The sequence below is a fragment of the Thunnus albacares genome, chromosome 1, assembly GCF_914725855.1.
Source record: "Thunnus albacares chromosome 1, fThuAlb1.1, whole genome shotgun sequence".
Lineage (NCBI taxonomy): Eukaryota > Metazoa > Chordata > Actinopteri > Scombriformes > Scombridae > Thunnus > Thunnus albacares.
This window is the reverse complement of record NC_058106.1, coordinates 37,170,448-37,190,506: the sequence shown is the minus strand read 5'-3', so window position 1 is coordinate 37,190,506 and position 20,059 is coordinate 37,170,448. Positions and strand designations below refer to the sequence as shown.

At 36.5% G+C, this 20,059-nt stretch overlaps 1 protein-coding gene, 1 long non-coding RNA gene and 1 pseudogene across 2 annotated transcripts in view; 1 reads left to right on the top strand and 2 right to left on the bottom strand.

Moving 5' to 3' along the window:
• LOC122987791 overlaps positions 1-7,436 on the top strand; it is a 61,815-nt gene extending 54,379 nt beyond the window's left edge. The window contains exon 3 of the long non-coding RNA XR_006404608.1: positions 7,391-7,436. This is a non-coding gene — a long non-coding RNA (uncharacterized LOC122987791). The remainder of the gene's footprint in view (positions 1-7,390) is intronic.
• Positions 766-5,353, bottom strand: LOC122986729 (annotated as a pseudogene).
• Positions 7,169-9,804, bottom strand: LOC122987367 (serine/threonine-protein kinase Nek1-like). Its single transcript, XM_044359224.1, has 9 exons — positions 9,676-9,804; positions 9,479-9,575; positions 9,256-9,353; positions 8,962-9,045; positions 8,784-8,851; positions 8,588-8,674; positions 7,926-7,980; positions 7,528-7,728; positions 7,169-7,433 (listed from the first exon to the last, which is right to left on the bottom strand). Exons 1-9 carry the CDS (start codon positions 9,790-9,792, stop codon positions 7,305-7,307), a joined length of 936 nt encoding a protein of 311 aa, XP_044215159.1. The 5' UTR covers positions 9,793-9,804; the 3' UTR covers positions 7,169-7,304.
• Between the last annotated feature and the right edge of the window lie 10,255 nt (positions 9,805-20,059).

Sequence of the window (20,059 nt, the reverse complement as noted above, 5' to 3'; positions counted from 1 at the left end):
GCCAACTGCAAACACTGAATGAACCATGCTGACATCTTCATCACTGTCATCATCATTATCTTGCACACTGGTTACTATTCACATAGTCATATATCAATATGAGCAAAGAAACAACAAACAGTTGTAATAATTAAAAAAACACATTGCAAATCATGATCAATTTTTTCATGTGGTCTTTGTAGAACATCATTATAATTGTCATCATCAGTATCACAATTGTGTATTACATGTATACAAATAGAAACTTGAAAAAACAAAAAACAAAACATTTGTAATGATCACAAACCAAAAGTTGAAGATGAAAACATAAAACATCTTTTTTACGTGATCTTGTTTTACATCATCATTTTAGTTTATCATTATCATCATCAACACTAGTCATTATCCATGAGAGAAAAAACAAAACATTTGTAATCTTCAAAAAGTAAAAACACAAAATAAAAAAGTAAAAGAAAGAGTATAGAAAAAGAGACAGTCTAATAACTATTTCCAGCTTTTCAACTTCTCAGCAACTTGTTCAACTCATCATTTGTCATTCATCATGTTCACCAGACCAAAGGATGCCACAGTATTCACTGCCAGCAGCTACTTTAGTCTGTTTGAACCACAAAGTCAGTTACATAAAAAACTAATTTAACTGATTGAATTTGATCAATCTGATTTGCTGAATGCTGTAAGGTGATTAGTCCTCATATCCTTTTGCTCCTCTCCAAAGAGTTCATTTTGTTTAAAAAAAAAATCTTGCATGTTCCAAATTTGGTTTTGTTTAAAGACATTTGTATGTTGTTCACTTTATGTTGAAGGCATCTTTTAACCCCTTCAGTGCTTGTTCCTTTGTGATTCTCCTCCAGGCCTCTGGAACATCAGCTGGCTTGGCCTTATAGTCTTGAGCAAATCTGTCATTGTATTCTACCAGTACAAACTTCCAGTAGTCAGATGCCTCCATGCTGGGATCTGGAGGAATGTGCCAGTCTGGATAGTACTTGGTGTAGTCTTTGTAAGGATGAAACTTCCATTTAGTATCTGTGTTTTTGAATTTACATTCACTTCGCACATCAGTTGTACACAGTGTTTGATTCAGCTTCTGAGTGTCTACATTTCTGTATCCACCAAGACCTTGTGGTCGATGAACAGCTGCATGATGCTGCTTGTGATCTTTGCCTCCAGCCTCACAGGGAACTTTACAAAATGGACATTGTTTTCCACAACCAAACACTCGCTTGAAAAGCTCCTCCTGTGGTTTGATTGGAAGTTTGTTCAGAGTCTCAGTGATGTTTTCAGACTTTGAGAATTCCTCCTGAAGCTGTTCTTTCAAGTCTTCTATTGATATTTTGAGGCTGTTGATAAATGGATGACATGTGCTTTGGATTTGAAACAAGGTGGTTTTTTCATCCTCCTCTGAAATTGAGATGTCTTTAATCAAATACTTCCTCATGTTGCTGATGAGCTCTGTGATGCTTTCATTGTTGTCTGGCAGTTGAACACCACCTGGTCCTTTTGTGGCCTGCTCTAAGGCTGCTGTGATTTTGTCAACTATCACCTTCAGATTCTCTTGTTTCAGTTTGCACAAAGTTTTGTCCTCTAACATTTGTTGCTGGATTTGCTGAAATATCCAATCCTTCACATATATTTCATAGTTACAACCTGTCAAAATTTCATCCACTATGTTTATTCCCAGAGATCTGTTGATGTACTCTTCCACAGCAGGTTTGATACAAAATTGGACAAAATCATTTGCTTTGCGCTGACAATCATCTCTCTCTTTGTATAAATCAAGAAAATCTAACAAGTACTGAGTCTTGTACTTCTTCAGCTGAATTTGAGGATCATTATCTGACAAGAATTTTTGGTGCATTTTGAGGAATTCCCTTGAGGCAATGCCACACATGTGAAGTTTCAGATCAATCACAAACTTTGCATTTGTTTTGTGACTACTTTTATCAAGGGATTCATCTATTTTTTCAAGAAGCTCCCTTGTAAAAGAGTCGTGATAATCTGTGTTTGTCTTCGCTTTATCAAGCAGAAACTGTGTGCAAGATTCAATGACACTGTCAGCAAAGTTCTGCAGATCTCCTCGAATTCCAACCTTCTTCATAATGGAGTCTGTATGTTCATGCCCAGTTTTAAATGGATCCTTCCCAATCTCCTTTAGGTCTTTAATGTTTTGGAATTTCTCATTAACATTCTGATTTGAGAAATTTCTTCTCAACTGTTTCAGGACACTTGCTGCGATATCTCGCACTTTCAGGCCGGACACATTTTTAGTGGCTTCAGTCCACATCTTTTCAAACTCATGTGTCAGCTGTTCATCAGACAGTTTATCAGAGTTTTTACAGGCACTCAGGAGCTTCATGACCTCGTCTTCAATTCCGCCTCTGTATTTCTTCTGTATGTCTTGAGCCTTTTTTGAACTTATTTTTAGCTCAAGGATACAATCCAATCTATTGTTCACAGAATAATCGATTTCCTTTGCAAGACTACTGATGCTGTTGAAAAAGTCAGTTTTGTATTTTTCTATCAGATTTACGTTCTGGTCTTTCTTTTCATAGTAGTTTGTAAGTTTCTCTTTGATTTTTCTTTCTTCAGATGCTATTTTTTCTGACACCTCTGATTTTTTTGATTCAACCAATTTGTTCCAAGTTTGAATATCAGCTTCATTTTCAGAATTTAAGATTTCCATCTCTGCTTCTGTTTGCCAGGAGAGGATTTCTTTTCTGAACTGCCATTCCCATTGGCTGAACTCTTTGCAAAGGTTGTCGTAGGCCTGAGCCACAAGAGTGTTTCTGAAACTAAAGATGAAGTTCTCATATTTCACCGCTTTCCAGAGACTTTTTATCCATTCTAGAAACTCTGGGATCTGCGAGACGTCATTGCTTTGGTTTGTTTTCACTGTCATCAAAATATTTTTCTTGAAATCTGCTACAGCTTCACTGTAACCTGTGTTCACTGGTGCCATCGGAGGGGTTCCATGCCAGAGTCCTGGGATGTTCCAATTGTTTTTATCCATGTCATAGTCCAGCAAATCTGTGAAAGCTTTAATAGAAGGCTTCTTTTCCATTTCAGCTGCAATTTGTGTCATTTCATTGAGCTGGTCCAAGAGATGTTTTCTTTCTGACATGGTCTTTTCATGAGCAGAAACTCCAGAAACATTTTGGTGCACAAAATGACAAACTGTTTTTTTACCAATTTCCTTCATTCTCAGGAAAGCGTGAGCTACAATTTGCAGGATGTCTTTCATTTCTGACATCACTTAAGCCAATCACAAAGGTTGCCAGCTGGTTGTCATGCACATAACTTTCCTCTAGTTCTGCCAAATCAGGAGATTTTAGACCCTCTGTGTCAATGAGAACTATAAGTTCATAATTCAACTCATGTTTCATGTCCTCTCCAACTCTGAGGAAAAGCATATAAGCTCCTCTTGTGCATCTGCCGCTACTGACAGGAAACTGCACACCAAACATGGTGTTGAGGAGTGTTGACTTCCCTGTACTTTGAACACCCAGCACAGTCAGTACTAACAGTCTGCTCTTCCCTCCAACCTTCTTGTGAAGCTCCGTCAGCACATCTGTCACCCATCTCTCTGGGATGTTGGAAGCCTCTCCATCCAAGAGCTCTAAAGGATATCCATCCAACAGCATTTCAGCTGCCAAACCAGGGAGACGAGATATTTCATCAGCAGTGTTTCTTGAGCCAGAAATTGAGAACTCATAGATGAGTCCCATCTCTCTCATGTAATGCTCTACTCCTAAAGAACTCTCCATCAAAGCTTGATCTAACTTTGCAATGAGATTTTTATCTCGCTTCTTGCATTGCTCTTTGAATTCCTTGCGCAGCTCAGACAGTTTGCTCCGTGAATGTGTGTTTAACTTGAGTTTCATCCACTTAAGTAAAAAACCTCTTTCTTTTTTGTCACTTGTGGATAAAGTTTTAATGAAACTCTTCATTCCTTTGGACAGTTTTTGTTTGCTTTGCTCCTCCCTAATCTTTTGTTTTTCTGCCTGTAGCTGGGATTTATCCTCTTCAAGGCTTGAGTCACCAGATTTCAATCTACACTCCTCCTTCTCTAACTGTGATAATCTTTTCCAGTTATTTCCCTGCAAAGGAAGTTGTTGATTCTTATAGTCTGGTACACTTTGCCCCTCAATGTCAACCATGATCTCCTCAACTGCTTTCCTTTGTTTTTCACTTGAGTTTTCATCCACAGATAGACCAAGTTCAACAGCTTTTCCAACCATATTGACAGTGTTCAATGTGGGAGTTTCATCTGGCAGTGAGGTCTTGATGGCTGCACAAAGTTTCTTTGAAAACTCTGCAACATTTACCTTTGGGTCTTTGATTTTCACGCTGCTTTTTGGTAATTCTAATTCTTCCTTTATTTTCTTGACAGACATCTTGTCCTCTCTAGAGTTGTCCTTGCGATTAACAATCAAGAAGAGTTTGGATTTCACATCTTGAAGAGAAGTCAGAATCTTGTGCTCATTGTCTTCAACTTTGTCCAGGAACACAAAGGTTGCAGTTGACACTTGAAAAAGAAAATTGAATTGTGCGAGTGACTCACAAATGTCTCCTCTCAAATTGGCAAAGGCAACTGGTCCTGGAAATATGTCAAAATTTTCTCTGCCACAGGGAAGGTACCAGCAAACCTCGACCAAACCATTGGCTATTTTTCTTTTAAGTGTTCCTCCTTTCATATCTCTGTGTATGAAGATGTTGTGATTCTGTTGGCCACGACTGAGAACATGATTCAAAACCTGTGACTTGGACAAACTACAGTTTTTCAGCCTCACAAAGGTAAAGAATGGTATATTTGCTTGGACAATGGTATCTTCAACAAATCCTCTTGATTCAGACAAATCATGTGGACACCACTCTTTGACGATGTCTCTCAGAGCCCACAGCATCAGGGAACACTGACTGTTATCACCATGAGGCAACAGCAGTGGGACAGAAAACTGGCACATTGACATCTTGAGGGCCATTTCCTGTTGCAAGAAGCTGTCAGCACAAAGAAAGAGTGCGACTATGAGGTCGAGAGGGTTAACCTTGTTGTCTGCAGGGTCATCAGCAGTGTACAGGTCTAAATTAAACAGATCATTGTTTTCATCATCATCGTTTTTTGATAATTGTGAACAGTTTCTGCATTCTGCGTTGATTTGAAAGAGTTTCCTGAGGAAGCACCATGGTATTTTCTCCAGTGATTCAACAGTTTCATCATAAATGCTGTTTTTGTTGATTTCCAAAAGAGACCGAAGAGTGAGCTTGTTGGGATAAAATGTCTTCAGTCCAAGTTTGGAGAGAAAGTTGAAAAAGACTATGAAAGAGAAAAAAAACACTTTAAAAATGAACAACATACAAATCAACAACCCTTTATGACTTATATGTTTGTGTATGAGTGTGTGTTTTTGTTACTACCAAAGTGTAAAGGTTTTTGTTTACAATTTCTGAATAGATGTTTTCTGTTTCAAAGGATTCTGGTGGAAGTGGTGTTAGTCTGTGATCTATATCAATTTACAATTGTAAATTTTTACTTAACAATTTACAACTTACAATTATATATCAAATTAATTAATATTTCTAATTAAGTTGTCAGGTCTTGTTGGTAGAACTGTAGCAATATCAAGTCAAAAGACTGACAAAGTATTCTTTGTTGACTTTTTACAGAAACTAAAACTGACTGTTGACACGGGACCAAAATAAATAATAAATAATAATAATAATAATAATAAATAATAAATATTCTCACTGAGACTTTGTCAGTCTGAAATAATGTAAACAGTTTTCATTGGAATTACCTCTCAGTGGTCAACTTCCAACCCGATATAATTACACACTTGAAACCTTCTTTGTGCCCTCTGGACAACACATCCACTATGTTTTATTATAGATTTTCAACTGCTTCCTGATTCTTTTTCTTTGTATGTATATATATATATATATATATATATATATGTGTGTGTGTGTGTGTGTGTGTGTGTGTGTGTGTGTGTGTGTGTGTGTGTGTGTGTGTGCGCGTGCATGTGCATCCATATCTGGACTGAAAGCACAGTGACAGGACATGCACTCTAGCGAAAACACATTTTTCCATACAACAGCAAATATTTCTGAATTTTACAGTTAACTATTCAGCTGTAGAAACCAACTTATTTAGACTTCTGGACATAACTTAGTGTCAGTTTCATTTTGAGTCGGATTTTGTATTTAATTACTTTAAATAAGAGTATACATGGCTACATATAATTATCTCTGTAATGGTTAAGTGTATACTACATGACAGAGAAATCGGTTCTCTCCAGGAGAGATCTAGCAGGGGAAATCAGGTTTCTCTAGAGAAGCGGGTGCACACATTTACTGTGGCTTTTGCACCTGTTGTTCAAGTGCAGATGTGATGTCATATCAGACTGAAACTGCTGTTTGCAAGTTATTGTGTGAGTGTTTGCAGTGTGTGCATCTCTCCTTATTGTATATGCATTTCAGGGAAGATTGCACAAATAATAGGAGGCATTTTGACAGAAGTTGATTATGTATTCTGCTGGATTTAAGGTCATGTAATATTCGACTGTTAGTTTTGTGGGGAAAATTCTGGCTTCTGAGGGTCAAGCGCAAACACAATGCAAATATTTAATTAAATTTAGACTTTTGTATCTAAAAAGTGATACAAACAAAAGTTAAGCAATTAGGCATTTATTAATGAACACAGTCTGATTAATAGTTTTTTGTTCATTAAACATGAATTTGAAATTGACCATCAAGGAACTATAAAATCACTACATGCTGCAGCTTTCCTTTTGTTGAGACATTTAGTCTCAAGTGTGTGTTTGTCTGAATTTATCTCAGTATTAACGTCTATATCAACACCATCTTTACCTCCACCTGCTTCACTCTGAACTGATGCTGCTCAGTCTTTCTCTCTCTCTCCACCTGTTGAGGTGACTTTGAGGTGTTTATTTTTTGCGACTTTGATTTGTCTCATCACTTTATCTCCTTTTTGTTTCCCATTAACATGTTTATTTCATCCCCATGTATTAATAATTAGATTATGCTAAAGATTATAACATCATAATTTTAAGAGTTAATAACTGATAAAACAAATGGCAAGCAAACTGAAAGTATTTTTTTTCTTTTATTACACAAGTTGAACGTTACAATACACAAACGTCAGTACTTTTCGTGGGTGTTTTAGGTCTAGACAACATTTCGGCCAATGCGTTCCACCTCTTTTGCTCCCCACACGGACTGTTTACGGGGAAACCAGAAACATGAACGGAAACCAGAACTTTTCACATATCAAATCTTGTCCCTTTCCTTCAGATTCTGCATTCATATGCCGATATCTGTTTATAGAGATTAAGAGTTTGCTTACCTGGTGAACCCTTCACCACACCCTCTTTAGGCTGCTTGTGAAGAAAGGCATGGCCAAATTCCTGAGCAATGATCTGGAATGAGTAGAGAATAAATGCTCTATAACTGAACACAGTCTGCTTTATGTAAATTCAGGCTGTATCAAAGACAACTAACTGTGCTCTCCACCTGTGGTGTGAGGAACTTCTGTATCCTACAGGAGAGGAAAGATTCTTCCAGTATGCTGCTGACTGAGGGCCTCTCTGTGGAGTTGGGTTTCAACAGCTGTGCCATGAGAGAACGCAGTTCTTGGGAGTAGCAACCAGACACAGGAGGGTAGAGGCCACGGACGATCTTCACCTCTAGGTCCATGCTATTGTCAGCATTAAACTGTGAGGAAACACATTTAGTGCACAGTTATAACCACTGCAGAAAAAATGAAGAAAGGAAAGATGACCCAATTTCTTGTTTGTCAACTATTAGACATACAGAGAAGAGATCTAAATCAGTATGTGAGCATTATAATGCTGTGTAAGATACATTAAATCCTCATGAGTTCGTAAACAGCTCACACACAGAATACTTACTGCAGGCTTAAGAGTGCACATTTCATACAGGACACAGCCGAGGGCCCAAATATCACTGCAGAGGAGAGAAAGTCAGAGGAGAGAACAAACAAATAGACAAACTGGGATCAGTTCTGAGGGTAGATTTACATTTATTCAATAACAGTCACTTGCCAGCTGGAGAAAAAAAAGACTATTGCTGAGAAAATGTGATATATTATATAATAATAATAATAATAATAATAATAATAATAATAATAATAATAATAATAATAATAATAATAATAATAATAATAATAATAAAATAATATATTTTAAAACACAACATATCAGACTTTATCAGTTATTGAACGATTAAGTCCTAGACTTATTTCCATTATTGTCCCTGAGTTTCTGCTTAATTTACTTCATTCAGTTAACTAAATCAGGATCAGGTTACATGCATACATAAAATAGTTTAAGAGGAAATCAATACTACAGTAGCTTCCTGTTGTAGATATAAACAAGCAGGTTCACTCAGTAAAGAGGAGACATGATACCTTCACATCTCCCAGAAACCTTCATCTAATCCTGCATGACTCACAGTCAGTTCAGTGGGGAGAGAACTTGTCCACTGGATTACTGTTAAATGTTAATTTACACAATAAATGAGACAAACACAACGTAGAGCATCAAGTTAGTACCTTTTGTTGTTGTATGGTTTCTTTTTGCAGATCTCTGGTGAAAGGTAAAGTGGTGTTCCTATGCGTATTGATGCCAGTTCTAAAGTGCTGGAAATAAGAATAGAATAGAAAGCAGACTGTATTATGCTTTACTATTTCCATTTTAATCTTGGCTTTATAGAGATCTACAGATTCATTCAGATGACATTTTACAAACCTGTTCAGCACCCTTGAAACTCCAAAGTCCCCGAGCTGTACAGTCTCATCTTTTGTCAAAAATATGTTCTATGCAGACGTCATGAAAAGACATGTAATGTCATTATCATGAGTTTATACAATACAAATAAAAAATACATCATCACTGAGGCAAGATCATGTGGTGCATGAAGCAATACCTGTGGTTTAATGTCCCTGTGGAGGGTTTTTCTATCATGGATGTGCTTTAGTGCCAGACAAATCTGCACAAACCAGTCCAGGATCTAAGAAAGGCACAGGAACGTAAAGCCACACTTAAGAGTATCAACTTGCACAATATACATCATTTGTAATTGTAATGAAAGACATATACAGTGAAGTGGAATAGTGAGTGTTATAAGATGAATTCTATCCACATGTTGAACAGTTTCACCCTAAAGATTATCAGGTTTATCCTCAACATTCATGATTGTCTTGAAGAGTTAGTAGCTTACTTGATCTTCTGAGAAAAGTTCTCCTTTCTGAGATTTGATCTTCTCTAAGAGGTCTCGGCCCTCACAGTAGTCCATCACAATACACAGACAGTCCTTCACTAAAAAGATTTTTATACAGCATAAGGAACATGCATGAAAACACATGTATGCATCAGGATATTATTACAGTAGATGATCTTTGTGATTCTTTGAGGTTACAGCTAAGATCTTGGATCATTTATACCTTCAAAAGACTCTTTATACTGGACAATGTTTGGATGACTCATCTTGGCGAGGACTTCAACTTCTTTTTGAGCTCTCTGCCTCTCTTCAGGTGACATCTGTCAAAGTGAGAGGGACAGATAATGTGAAAGAGCAACGTAGTAAAGAGGAGCTCAAATCAACACTGATACTGTGGAATATTATATAAAGGGTACTTACTCCAGATATGTCAATCTCCTTGATGACATATTGGTGTCCATCCTCTTTGGATTTGACAAGGATGGCCTTTCCAAATCCACCTTTCCCAATTTTCCTCACCTTTTCGTACTTGTCCATGTTAGTGGAATGACTACCTGCTACCTCATGCTGGTTCTGCAGAGAGACAAGGAGCATATTGTAAAGCTGTGCTCGAGCTGATCAGGTTTTGATAACAAGAGCTTAAAAGATTGAAAAAATGTAATTTAATCAACCCAATCGCCAGAACAAAACGTTGGCATTGAACATTTCTGCAAACCACAGAAACGTTGAATATATACGTTTCAACACGTGTAATACGTATCATATCAACATTTCTACAAACCTAGCATATTAACATTTCTACCTGTTGAATAATGATGTTTTATGGTGTGACAATGCTGTGGTTAAGGTCTGGTTAGGTTTAGGCACAACGACCACTTGGTTAAGGTTAGGGAAACATCATGGTTTGGGTTAAAATAAAATAAAAACGGCCAATGTCTCACTAAAACCACCTGGTTTTCTCACCAGAAAAACAGCTGCAAATGTCCTGACGTCTCATTGCATTGGTTTCGAGGTGGTCTCGAACCATACTCTCGGCTGATTTCCAACTTGCTGCCAAGAAACTTACTAACCACACCAACCCCCTCTCCTCCTAATAGCTCATGTAGATTGCATGTGAACTACGTCACTTTACAAATGTTGAGATGATATGTATTTTGGAAATGTTGATATAATACATTTTGTAGGACTATTGATATGCTATGAATTACATGTGTTGAAACATAGATATTCAACGTTTCTGTGGTTTGCGGAAACGTACAATGCCAACGTTTGATTCTTGTGACCAGGCTGAATTTAATACACTGTTGTTAACTTCAGTCATTTGGATTGTGTGTCATCCTTCACAAGGGTTTATATGGTTTTTTAAGAGTAAGATTCAAGCACATTTCAAGCAGTTTCAAGGTACCTAAACCAAACATTTCAGGAACTTTTAAGGGCTTTATCATCACATCTAAATTGTTAACATAAATTCAAAATTGCAAAATTAAAATTTGCAGAATTCCTTTATACCCACAGCAAACAATGTATATTGTCACTTTGTTTATTTTACCAGCTTTTCTTATTAACTTTGATTGTATGTTTTGATCATAATTATTTAATGCTTGCTAATTTCCAGAGTAAGAGATCGAGAGAGAACTTATCTAGTTATGAATGACGAGTGAACACATGAAAAACAATTTCATCTCATAGCACACAGCCTCAGGGAACACTGACTATTATCGCCACAAGGCAACAGAAAACTGGCACATTGACATCTTGGGGGCCATTTCCTGTTGCCAGAGGCTGTCAGCACAAAGAAAGAATGCAACAGACAGAAAAGTTTAACCTTGTTGTCTACAGAGTCATCTGCAGTGACCAGGTCAGAGTATAACAGATAATTGTTATCCTCTTCATCGTCATCGTCATCATCATCATCTTCATTATTTTTTGATAACTGTGTACAGTTTCTGCATTCTCCATTGATTTGAAATAGTTTTCTTAGAGAGCACCATGGTATTTCCTCCATTGATTCAACAGGTTCATCCGAAATGCTGTTTTTGTTGAAGAGAGGCCGAAGAGTGAACTTGTTGGGATAAAATTTCTCCAGTCCAAGTTTGTAGAGAAAGTTTCAGAGAAACACTATTTGTACCCTCTGGACATCACACCCACTAAGGTTTTATTACAGAATTTCAGAAGAAAAGTCAACATAGTGTCTAAATAATCCAACCCAATCACCATAACCCGATAAAGTTCCCTGTGTATTTTCACTCAATCACATTCTTGGACATTTGTGTGATACTGTGAAATGTTTAGATGAATGTGAGGAAGATGGTAGGAGGCAGACTCTTGTTGAACGTGTAAAAAGTGATTTATTCAGTCCAGTGTACAAAAAAAACTAAGCAAGAGGTGTTTCAAAAATGAAATGAACACAAGCAAATCAAAGTTAACTAGCTCAACTCAGGAAAATGCAAACCAAGGCATGATCACGTGCACACAGCTACACTATCATCCTCCAATTTCTGCTCTCCCCTAAACCTACACCTCTCCCCTTAAATAGGCCCTCCAATCTATCAGGCAGAACTACATTTCTTGCAGGGGTGTCCTTTCCCTTATGCCACCTGGCATATAACAATGCTACTTGTATCAGTCAACATTGTTTACACAAAACACATCCACAGTATTAAACCTCAACCTGAGCCAAACAAGTACAAATCATATCGATACTAAACCAAGCATTTAACTAAACATAAATCCCCCAATACTTGGTCTAACCCAGTGACATCACTGATGATGTCACCCAGCGTATAAATACAGGAAGTAGTTGGGTGCCTGCTCCTTTTGTTTGTGGAGAACATGGTGGGTACGGTAAGTAACAAAGAAAATGATTAACTTATGAAATGCAGAAGTTAACCAATAAACAATAACTAAACTTAACAATACTTGTCGGTGTTTTACTTTAACCAAAAATGTTGCTGGTATGTGAAGTGTAACCAAACATAATGCAAACCACAAACAAACCTGGGATAGTCTGTGTCTGCAAGTTACAGATTAATGCTGGACAATTAATTACAAACAATTAACAAGCATGGTTAAATAATAGGCTATATTTCTTTGATGGTGAAAGTAGGGACAAATAGTGTGTTCTCATCCACTTTGTCACAATGAAATAGTATAGTTTTTCTTCTAATTTTAAGCTCCGAGGTACACTTAAGGGGTTGCCAAATTCAAAATCAAATTGAGAGAGTTAGTATCTTAAAGCAAATCATTTTTCCTAAATGTAAAGTATTGATTAAGTCATCCAGCATCATCTTTATGGAGTAAGGATTTTATTTAATTTTTTAATGAGGGAATAAGAGGTCAGATTCAGCTTCAAATCAGATTCATTGTTGATTCAGATGAGCAACAGATGATAAGTAAAGGATCTGGTACTAGATTAGAAGCAATGGCTTTAGAGATCATGAACACATCATCAAAATGCCAGACCAAAAGAGTTGAATTTAAGAGCAAATGAAAACACTTTAGCTTAAGGTTGCCTCAGCAAGCTCTCATCATCTAAAGACACAACTGGATAGATTTTGTGTAATTTTATTTCAGAATAGTGGAGTCTGTGTAGTATCTTGAAATGAATTTGACTAGCATTGTTAGAGATTGCGTGTATGTGTTGAAGCCCTCCCTCTCATATATCATGAGGAACAGTGGCGCCAAATTCTTTTTCCCCAATTCAGTCTAAAGCTGTCCCGAAAAGGGAAACCTATGTTAGCAGGAAATCATACAGATATGATAGAAGTTTTTTTTGCAAGTAGGTGTTTTAAGATAATTATTTGTAACTGAACTTGTTTCGGTCTCAAAGGCTGTTAAGTGTTTTCGTACGTAATCTCTTAATTGGAGATATTTTTAACTACAACTTGAGAGTTTATATTTGTGCAAAGGTAGCAAAGGTATGGTCAATGTATCGGTCTCCTACATTACCTACCTCATTACATGTCTTTTCATGCAAAAATTTAAAGGATGCATATTTCAAAACCTCCACAGAAAAAAAAACTATTTTACTGTTTTTATGGCTATATACCACTAGAGGTGAACTAAAAAATGTGTTTTCAATGTCATAAATCCATTTATAAAGAACCTGATTCCATATGGTTCTGCCTTGTGATTAGTTAGTGGAAATTGGCTTTAAATACTGTACAGTAGTCCTGAGGTGCAGAAAGTGTAACATTGGAGAACACAAAGCATTACAGAAAATATAACTTTGCTGGGAAGAAAACAGCATAGCAGAAATGATAAAACTGCAAACAACACAACCTTACAGAAGACACCATATTGCAGAAAATATGACATTACTGAACATGTAACGTTGCACCAAACAAAACCTTTGTGTTTTCTGGAATTGTTGTATTGTCTGCAATGCGAAGTCTTTTGTGATCTTTTATTGTGCTTTCTGTTTTTATAAGAGTCTTGTTTACTAGACACTTATAAAACAGACATTTGTGCTTTGCTCCTCAGATTTTATACTAATTTGTACAGAAAATCAGCTGCAGTGGCCTCACGCAGTTTAATGGAAAATTATTGTTCTTCAGAAAACCATTCTGTCTGTCTGTCTTTCTTTTTTATTCTCTACCCCGTGTTTTTATCACTGAGCCTGATAGCATCTTGCTACACAACATAAGAGCAACAGACTCTGATCAACAACCCACATGAGCTTTCCTGCTAAAATCTCCTCTTATCTAGCTTACAAACAAAAAAAAAAACAAACATTCATCGGGGAAAAAAGTGTTAATTAGCAGTTTATTACATTAAATCAACATGAATTAATTATTTTATGTGATTTTGCATAGAATTGCCATATTTTGATATTAATTTCAGAGAAAATTATTTGTATTAAATACCACATTGTTGATTGAAGCTACATCACACAGCCATAGTATGAAGTATGACGACTCTCAGGCTTTACTATGACCCTCAGGTTTGTGTCTTGTGTGCTGTGTGTGTGTTTTGTCTCCTTTCAGGTCCTGGTAGGTGGAGACTATATTAGTGCAACTGCATGCACCTGGCACCTCTCCATCCAGAATGCATTTAGGATCAGTCATCCTCATTCCTTTCCCTCTCACCTCATCACTGGCTCTCCCCCTGCACCACATCTTTTCTTTTCTTTTGTTTCACTTCTCTGTAGTTTACACCACACAACATTACACATTCACACATCCACTCACCAACACCACTGATATACTGACTTACTATTTCATACATTTGATTAATATATTTTGATGCAGTTTCTAAAACATAAATGTAAAAGATCCATTTTTCAGTACAAACGTGTATTTCTCTTCATTTGTCATGGCCTAAGAGCTGGGTCATGACAGCAGGAGAAACTGAATGTAATCCTCTTGTCTTTAAAGGGTTAAACAATGTCTCATCCATATCTCATCTATCATTTATTATCATAATATCATTTATTCATGCCAATACAATGCAGGAGAATGGAGTTTTGTATGTGGTGCTCACAGGTGCATCACTAGTTTTCCAGAAATGGTATCCACTGATTATATGCAAACTGTTAACTTTGAGGTCTGTGTGTGTGTGTTGGTGAGAGAAAGAGAGAGGGAGAGAGAGCACGATAGCAGCAGCACAAAAACAAAGGGCCAAACGTACAACCTGAAATGTAGGTAATGTGAGTGGAAGCGTACCTGTAGTCTCTTGTTTATCTGGGTCCGTTATTGTCGTCTTTTCTCTTCATTCCCCCGCACATCAAAACCTAGAGACACAATATCATCTCTTATGTTTGATAGAACCAGTTTCATTCAAAAATATAAATACTTAGTCAGTCACAACTACACATTCTATCATTAACTGGATACATTTGTGTGTAGCTTCAAATTATATTTCAAAAACTTTATGCCACATTTCAAGTCCAATACAGAAGAATCAAATGGTTTCAGCATACTAAGGTTCACTCTAACTTACTTGTTATCAGGCTGCAGGAGACTCTGAGACTGTCTGCATCTGCTTCTGTATTTATACTTGATATAGAAATCGAAAGCATTTCATACACCTGAACAACCGGTTTCTGTTTATCTTTTGTCTTATCTTGATTTGCTTTTGTAATCAGTAAATACCAACGCGGGGTGTACTCATTTCTTCCAACCATATAGTGTGATGATAAAATTCTAGATTGTTAATATTATTATCTGGCACATCTATATGCCGCCTCTCATTGACAATACATGCAGGTTTATTTGGTTATGAAGGTAAAATCCAAGTGTCTAAAAGATAAGATTCAGATTATCAAAGTATGTGGGTAATAGTTTTCAAAACACCAAAGAGCCATATATTATCATTGAATCATAATAACTGTCATCAGCAATATAAGTTATGTTGAGAACCTGGGGGTTTGTCTATCCCACTATAGGCCTATAAGTGTGGAAAAATTCACAAGCAGCCATGATTAATCACTGCTACTCTGTTTTCCTGTAAACAATTAATTTATCAGAAATCACTGAAGCATTTCTTCTTCACTTCCATGTAGTTGACAGGAATGCTTCTCAGTGTACTGACAGATTGATTGATATGAAACATTTTTACATGCTGTTGAAAAGAACCACCCACACACTGGAATGTGAAGGTAGACAACAGTGTTTTGGATGTTTTTGTGACAAGCAGGTTTGTCTGGTTTTATGTTTAAGACTCAACAGTGTAATTATGTATAACAGTTTAATTATGTCACAAAGGTGGCTCACTTCACCAGTTGGGGTAGATAACTACAGTACATGTTCTGCATTAAACTGTAGTGAAATTACAAGTAATCAATAATGGCAAGCAGTGAGTTCTCTGCCAGGATATTCCTTGTTTTCTTCCTTGTCTTTTCCATGAGGAGTTGAATCAAGGACTTTTGGGGTTTACCAACTATTCTGTTGGCCATTAAAACAATTCTGGATATTCTTGGATTGAACTGACTTTACCAGAAAGGAAAATGAAATGTTAAAACACCCTAAACAAGAGTTTTGTACACTAGTTATAACATTTACTGACAAACAACGATGCTGCTGAGTCTTCTGACAAGATAAATCACTATGAGCACTTTTTAAAAATATATTTTCAGAGAAGCTCACCTGGAAGTCAACCGTAGAAAGATATTTGAGGCTTTCCTCAGTTCCAGCATGTTAGCCGTCAAGTGAAATTTTCTCTATTTTTAAATCTTGCTTTGCACAGATAATTTACCAATTATTAATTGATTAATTATATGTTTAAAGCTGACCTAATCAATATCGTTATATCAACAGTGAATCAAATCACTATACAATGTGAAAAGGTTGTGTACATATTTTTTGCCTCCATTTGAAGGTGCAGTAAAGATGTGACAGGAAATGCTTTTTGCTTTTTGGTTGCACAACAATTTTTTCTCACAATATTTTTCCCACCTTTTCAGTGATCTGACTACACAGAGCCTGGTTTGCTGCCCTCCATCAGGCCACTGATGAAGCTTATTATCATTTCTTTAATTTCATTAGGTTATATTTACAACTTCTTAGTAAGGGTTGTTTTGCTGGCCTTTGTCCAACCTGAAGTTAAATCAAGCTCCATGTATTTTTCATCTCATATTGTAAATAAATTGAATCATCACAATATTCAGTATCTATCTCCATGGCTGCTTGGTACATGGGACTTTCTCATGTTGTGTCTTGGCCAATCCCTTGGCAAAACAATTACCATGTGCGACACATTTTACAGCAGGTGTAAATGACAAAGTTTTGTTTCGTTTTTTTTTTCAGTTGCCACTTAGTTGTTTTTGGACTTCTGCCAACTGTGTTCTAAGACTATTAATGCAGTCATGCAGTGATAACTTCATAGGCATTTGCTTATTTTTTTTTTTAATGTTTTAAGGTTATTTTAACACATTTCTCACTTTTCATGCAACTATCACATAAAAAACATATTTTGTAAACATTTGACACAAGCAGAGACTTCGAACTTGTTCCTAATGAAGATAAATCTGTTGCATCAGTTTATTCACTGTGTGAGAATATACAGAGGTACAAAACGTTTGAGTCTATAATTGCTATGAAGTCACATTTAAAGAGACAAAACAATGTAAAGCAGCTGTGTTGTGAGTGTGTGAATGTGAGGTCTTACGGGGACAACAGTTTCAGAGTTTCAGGAGAGACTGAAGAGTCTTCAGGTGATATTCATGGGTGATGGCCTGTGATGACATCACTGCAGTCATGTCAAGTCTAGATTTGTCTCACAAAGTGCTTACAGTATTTAAAGTGTCTGACCAAGTAGATAGTTACACTGGGTGTTATGGGGATAAAAATCTATGACTTGATGTAAATGACAGGACAGATATGAAGCAATTAATAAACTGCCTAAAGTTTTGGAAATTTTTAGTTTTGTTACCTGCAGGTTTGAACTTATGATTTGATTCACTGTGTCAAAAAAGATTATATGTCATTATGCTGTCTGGAGTGAGTCTTTTGTTCCAGTTTTCTTTTTTAAACACCAATATGTCATTTTCATGATTGTATGAAGAGTTCTTAGAACACAACTGCTTTTGGGGCGTGCATTTGCTGTTGTGCAAATGGACACAGAGTTGTGGTGTTTGTGTCACATGTTCTCAACATCGGCCTTTTGTTTCTAACAATATTTCAAAGCAACAGAGAAAAAGTTTATTCTTCCTGGTTATTTTCAGCCATTACTAAAAAGCAAGAGGCGCATTACCACCAACCTCCGGACCGGAGGAGAGCCTGGGAAAACCAACAGGAGACGCATATGAATAAGGGTAAATGAAAGTTTATTAAATCATATCTGTATTTTATAGAGATATGAGACACTTGATGTGTAAATGGGGCCTAAATGAATTTCATTAAGTACAATTTCAGATTCTGGTATTTTAAGCTTAATTTATACTTCTGCATTGAGGTGTTACGCTGTACTAAGGGCAGCTACATGTGTTGACTCTGTCGCTTCATTGAAGGCTGCACTGCAGCTAACATGTCTCTTCTAGAATATAACTATAGGTTGAGCCTCCAGCGGCTATAGCGTGGAGATACCACAAGAACTGTGATTGCTCAGCATGAGTTGATTGTGCTTTCTCCTACAAGCTTCTGACACCTGCATTTATTGAAAGGCTGGAGTTATTTTGCAGGTGTGTGTGTGTGTGTGTGTGTGTTTGTGTGTGTTTGTGTGTGTTTGTGTGTGATAACAACAACACATTGACATAACAACTCAGCTCAGCTTGTTTGGCTTGTCCTTGAATCAAAGCAGCAAACAAAGACAAGCACACACACACACAAAGACAAAAAGAAGTGAGGAGAGATGACGGCCTTCCTGCTCCCCAGCAGCAGATGTCACTGTGTTCAACATGAATGTTGTTCTGCAGTGGAACCACTGGATGGCAGCGTCTGACATGCAAAATGTGCAGCAATGAAATGAACTTTACATCAAAGTCTCCACCTCTCAGTTTTAACTGTTAACTTTGTTCACATTCAAACTTCAACTGAGAACCGAATCAGTTGGAGTTAGTTAGTTAAAATAAAGGATTCTGAATATTTACTGTTACACTGCAAACAAAAAGGAACAAATAATAGACACATAAACACTTAATTATGTTTTATTTTATTATATTTAAGCTAATTTATACAGTGGCTTTTGATTTTAAATGTAAAGCAGTATGTTAAACATTACTTATGTTTCATGTGTGGAACTCATATTTACTGCTGGTGTTTTAAAAATCTCTTTAAGTCTGATGGTGATGATGATGATGATGATGATGATGATGATGATGATGATGATGATGATGATGATTGTGACATTCACATAACTGTTTTTATTTCTACAACATAAGGATGAAGTTTCCCTCATGACTCCTGTTCATTGAGCAGAACTGCAGCATTTATTTCTCTGCCTGTGTTGCATGTGTCCCACTGCATGGACTCATTTATGGTGGTGCTACTAAAAATATCAGTTGCCAGTTTATTACATCGACCTGGGTAAAATAAAAAAGTAATTGCTTCTCTGATGAAGGTTATAATGTTGAGTTTTTGTTGAAACTGTTGAGAGAGGTGATGGTTCGTCTTTATGGTCATGTTGAGACTGCATTAGTGCTGATGTTGACTTGTATTGTCTTTAGAGGAGTTTCTACATTTTTGTCTACCACATTGTTCTAAATGGAGAAGAAAAGAATATTTGAAACACAAAAACTCAACTTTATAACAGTCATAAAGGTGGATTTATTACAGGACTGTTGAATTAGCTGCATTAGTTTTAGCAGGTGTGTAAATTATAGACAGCAGTATTTTTCCTGAAAGAGTGAACAAGTTAACAGGATGTACAGTTAAAAAGTCAAAGAGAAGATTCCATGTTTTCATTGGAGATATGGAGGCATAATGACTGCATGTACAATACAGCACAATATATGCAACATGCAGCACTGTTATAGACACTGTATAAAACAATGTGATGAGACAGGACTGACTGGAGAGACTCTGACATGCAGAGTCATGTTATATAATATTTGAAAATGTATATACATGTTTATTTTGTAAGCACACAAGTTGCTTGTACTTACAGCCTGTTGGAAATAGCTTATTGGTAAACATTTGTTTATTTTAGGGCTGCAACTAATATATTGTTTCATTATCAATTAATCTGTTGATTATTTTCTTGATTAATCGTTTAGTTGTTTTGTCCATAAAATGTTAGAAAATGGTGAAAAAAGTCCAAGTTGACGCCCACAAATGTCTTCTTTTGTCTCAACCAACAGTCCACGATGGAGGTGATGGAGTTTCTTCTTCTTCAACATTTTTTCAAATAACACATTAAAAACGTTGTT

Coding starts and splice junctions, on each gene's coding strand:
- LOC122987367 (XM_044359224.1), bottom strand. CDS start 9,792: ATGGACAAGTACGAAAAGGTGAGGAAAATTGGGAAAGGTGGATTTGGA. Junction 7,981..8,587: donor AAACCATACAACAACAAAAG/GTACTAACTTGA, acceptor TCTCCTCTGCAG/TGATATTTGGGCCCTCGGCT. Junction 7,434..7,527: donor AGAAGTTCCTCACACCACAG/GTGGAGAGCACA, acceptor TACTCATTCCAG/ATCATTGCTCAGGAATTTGG.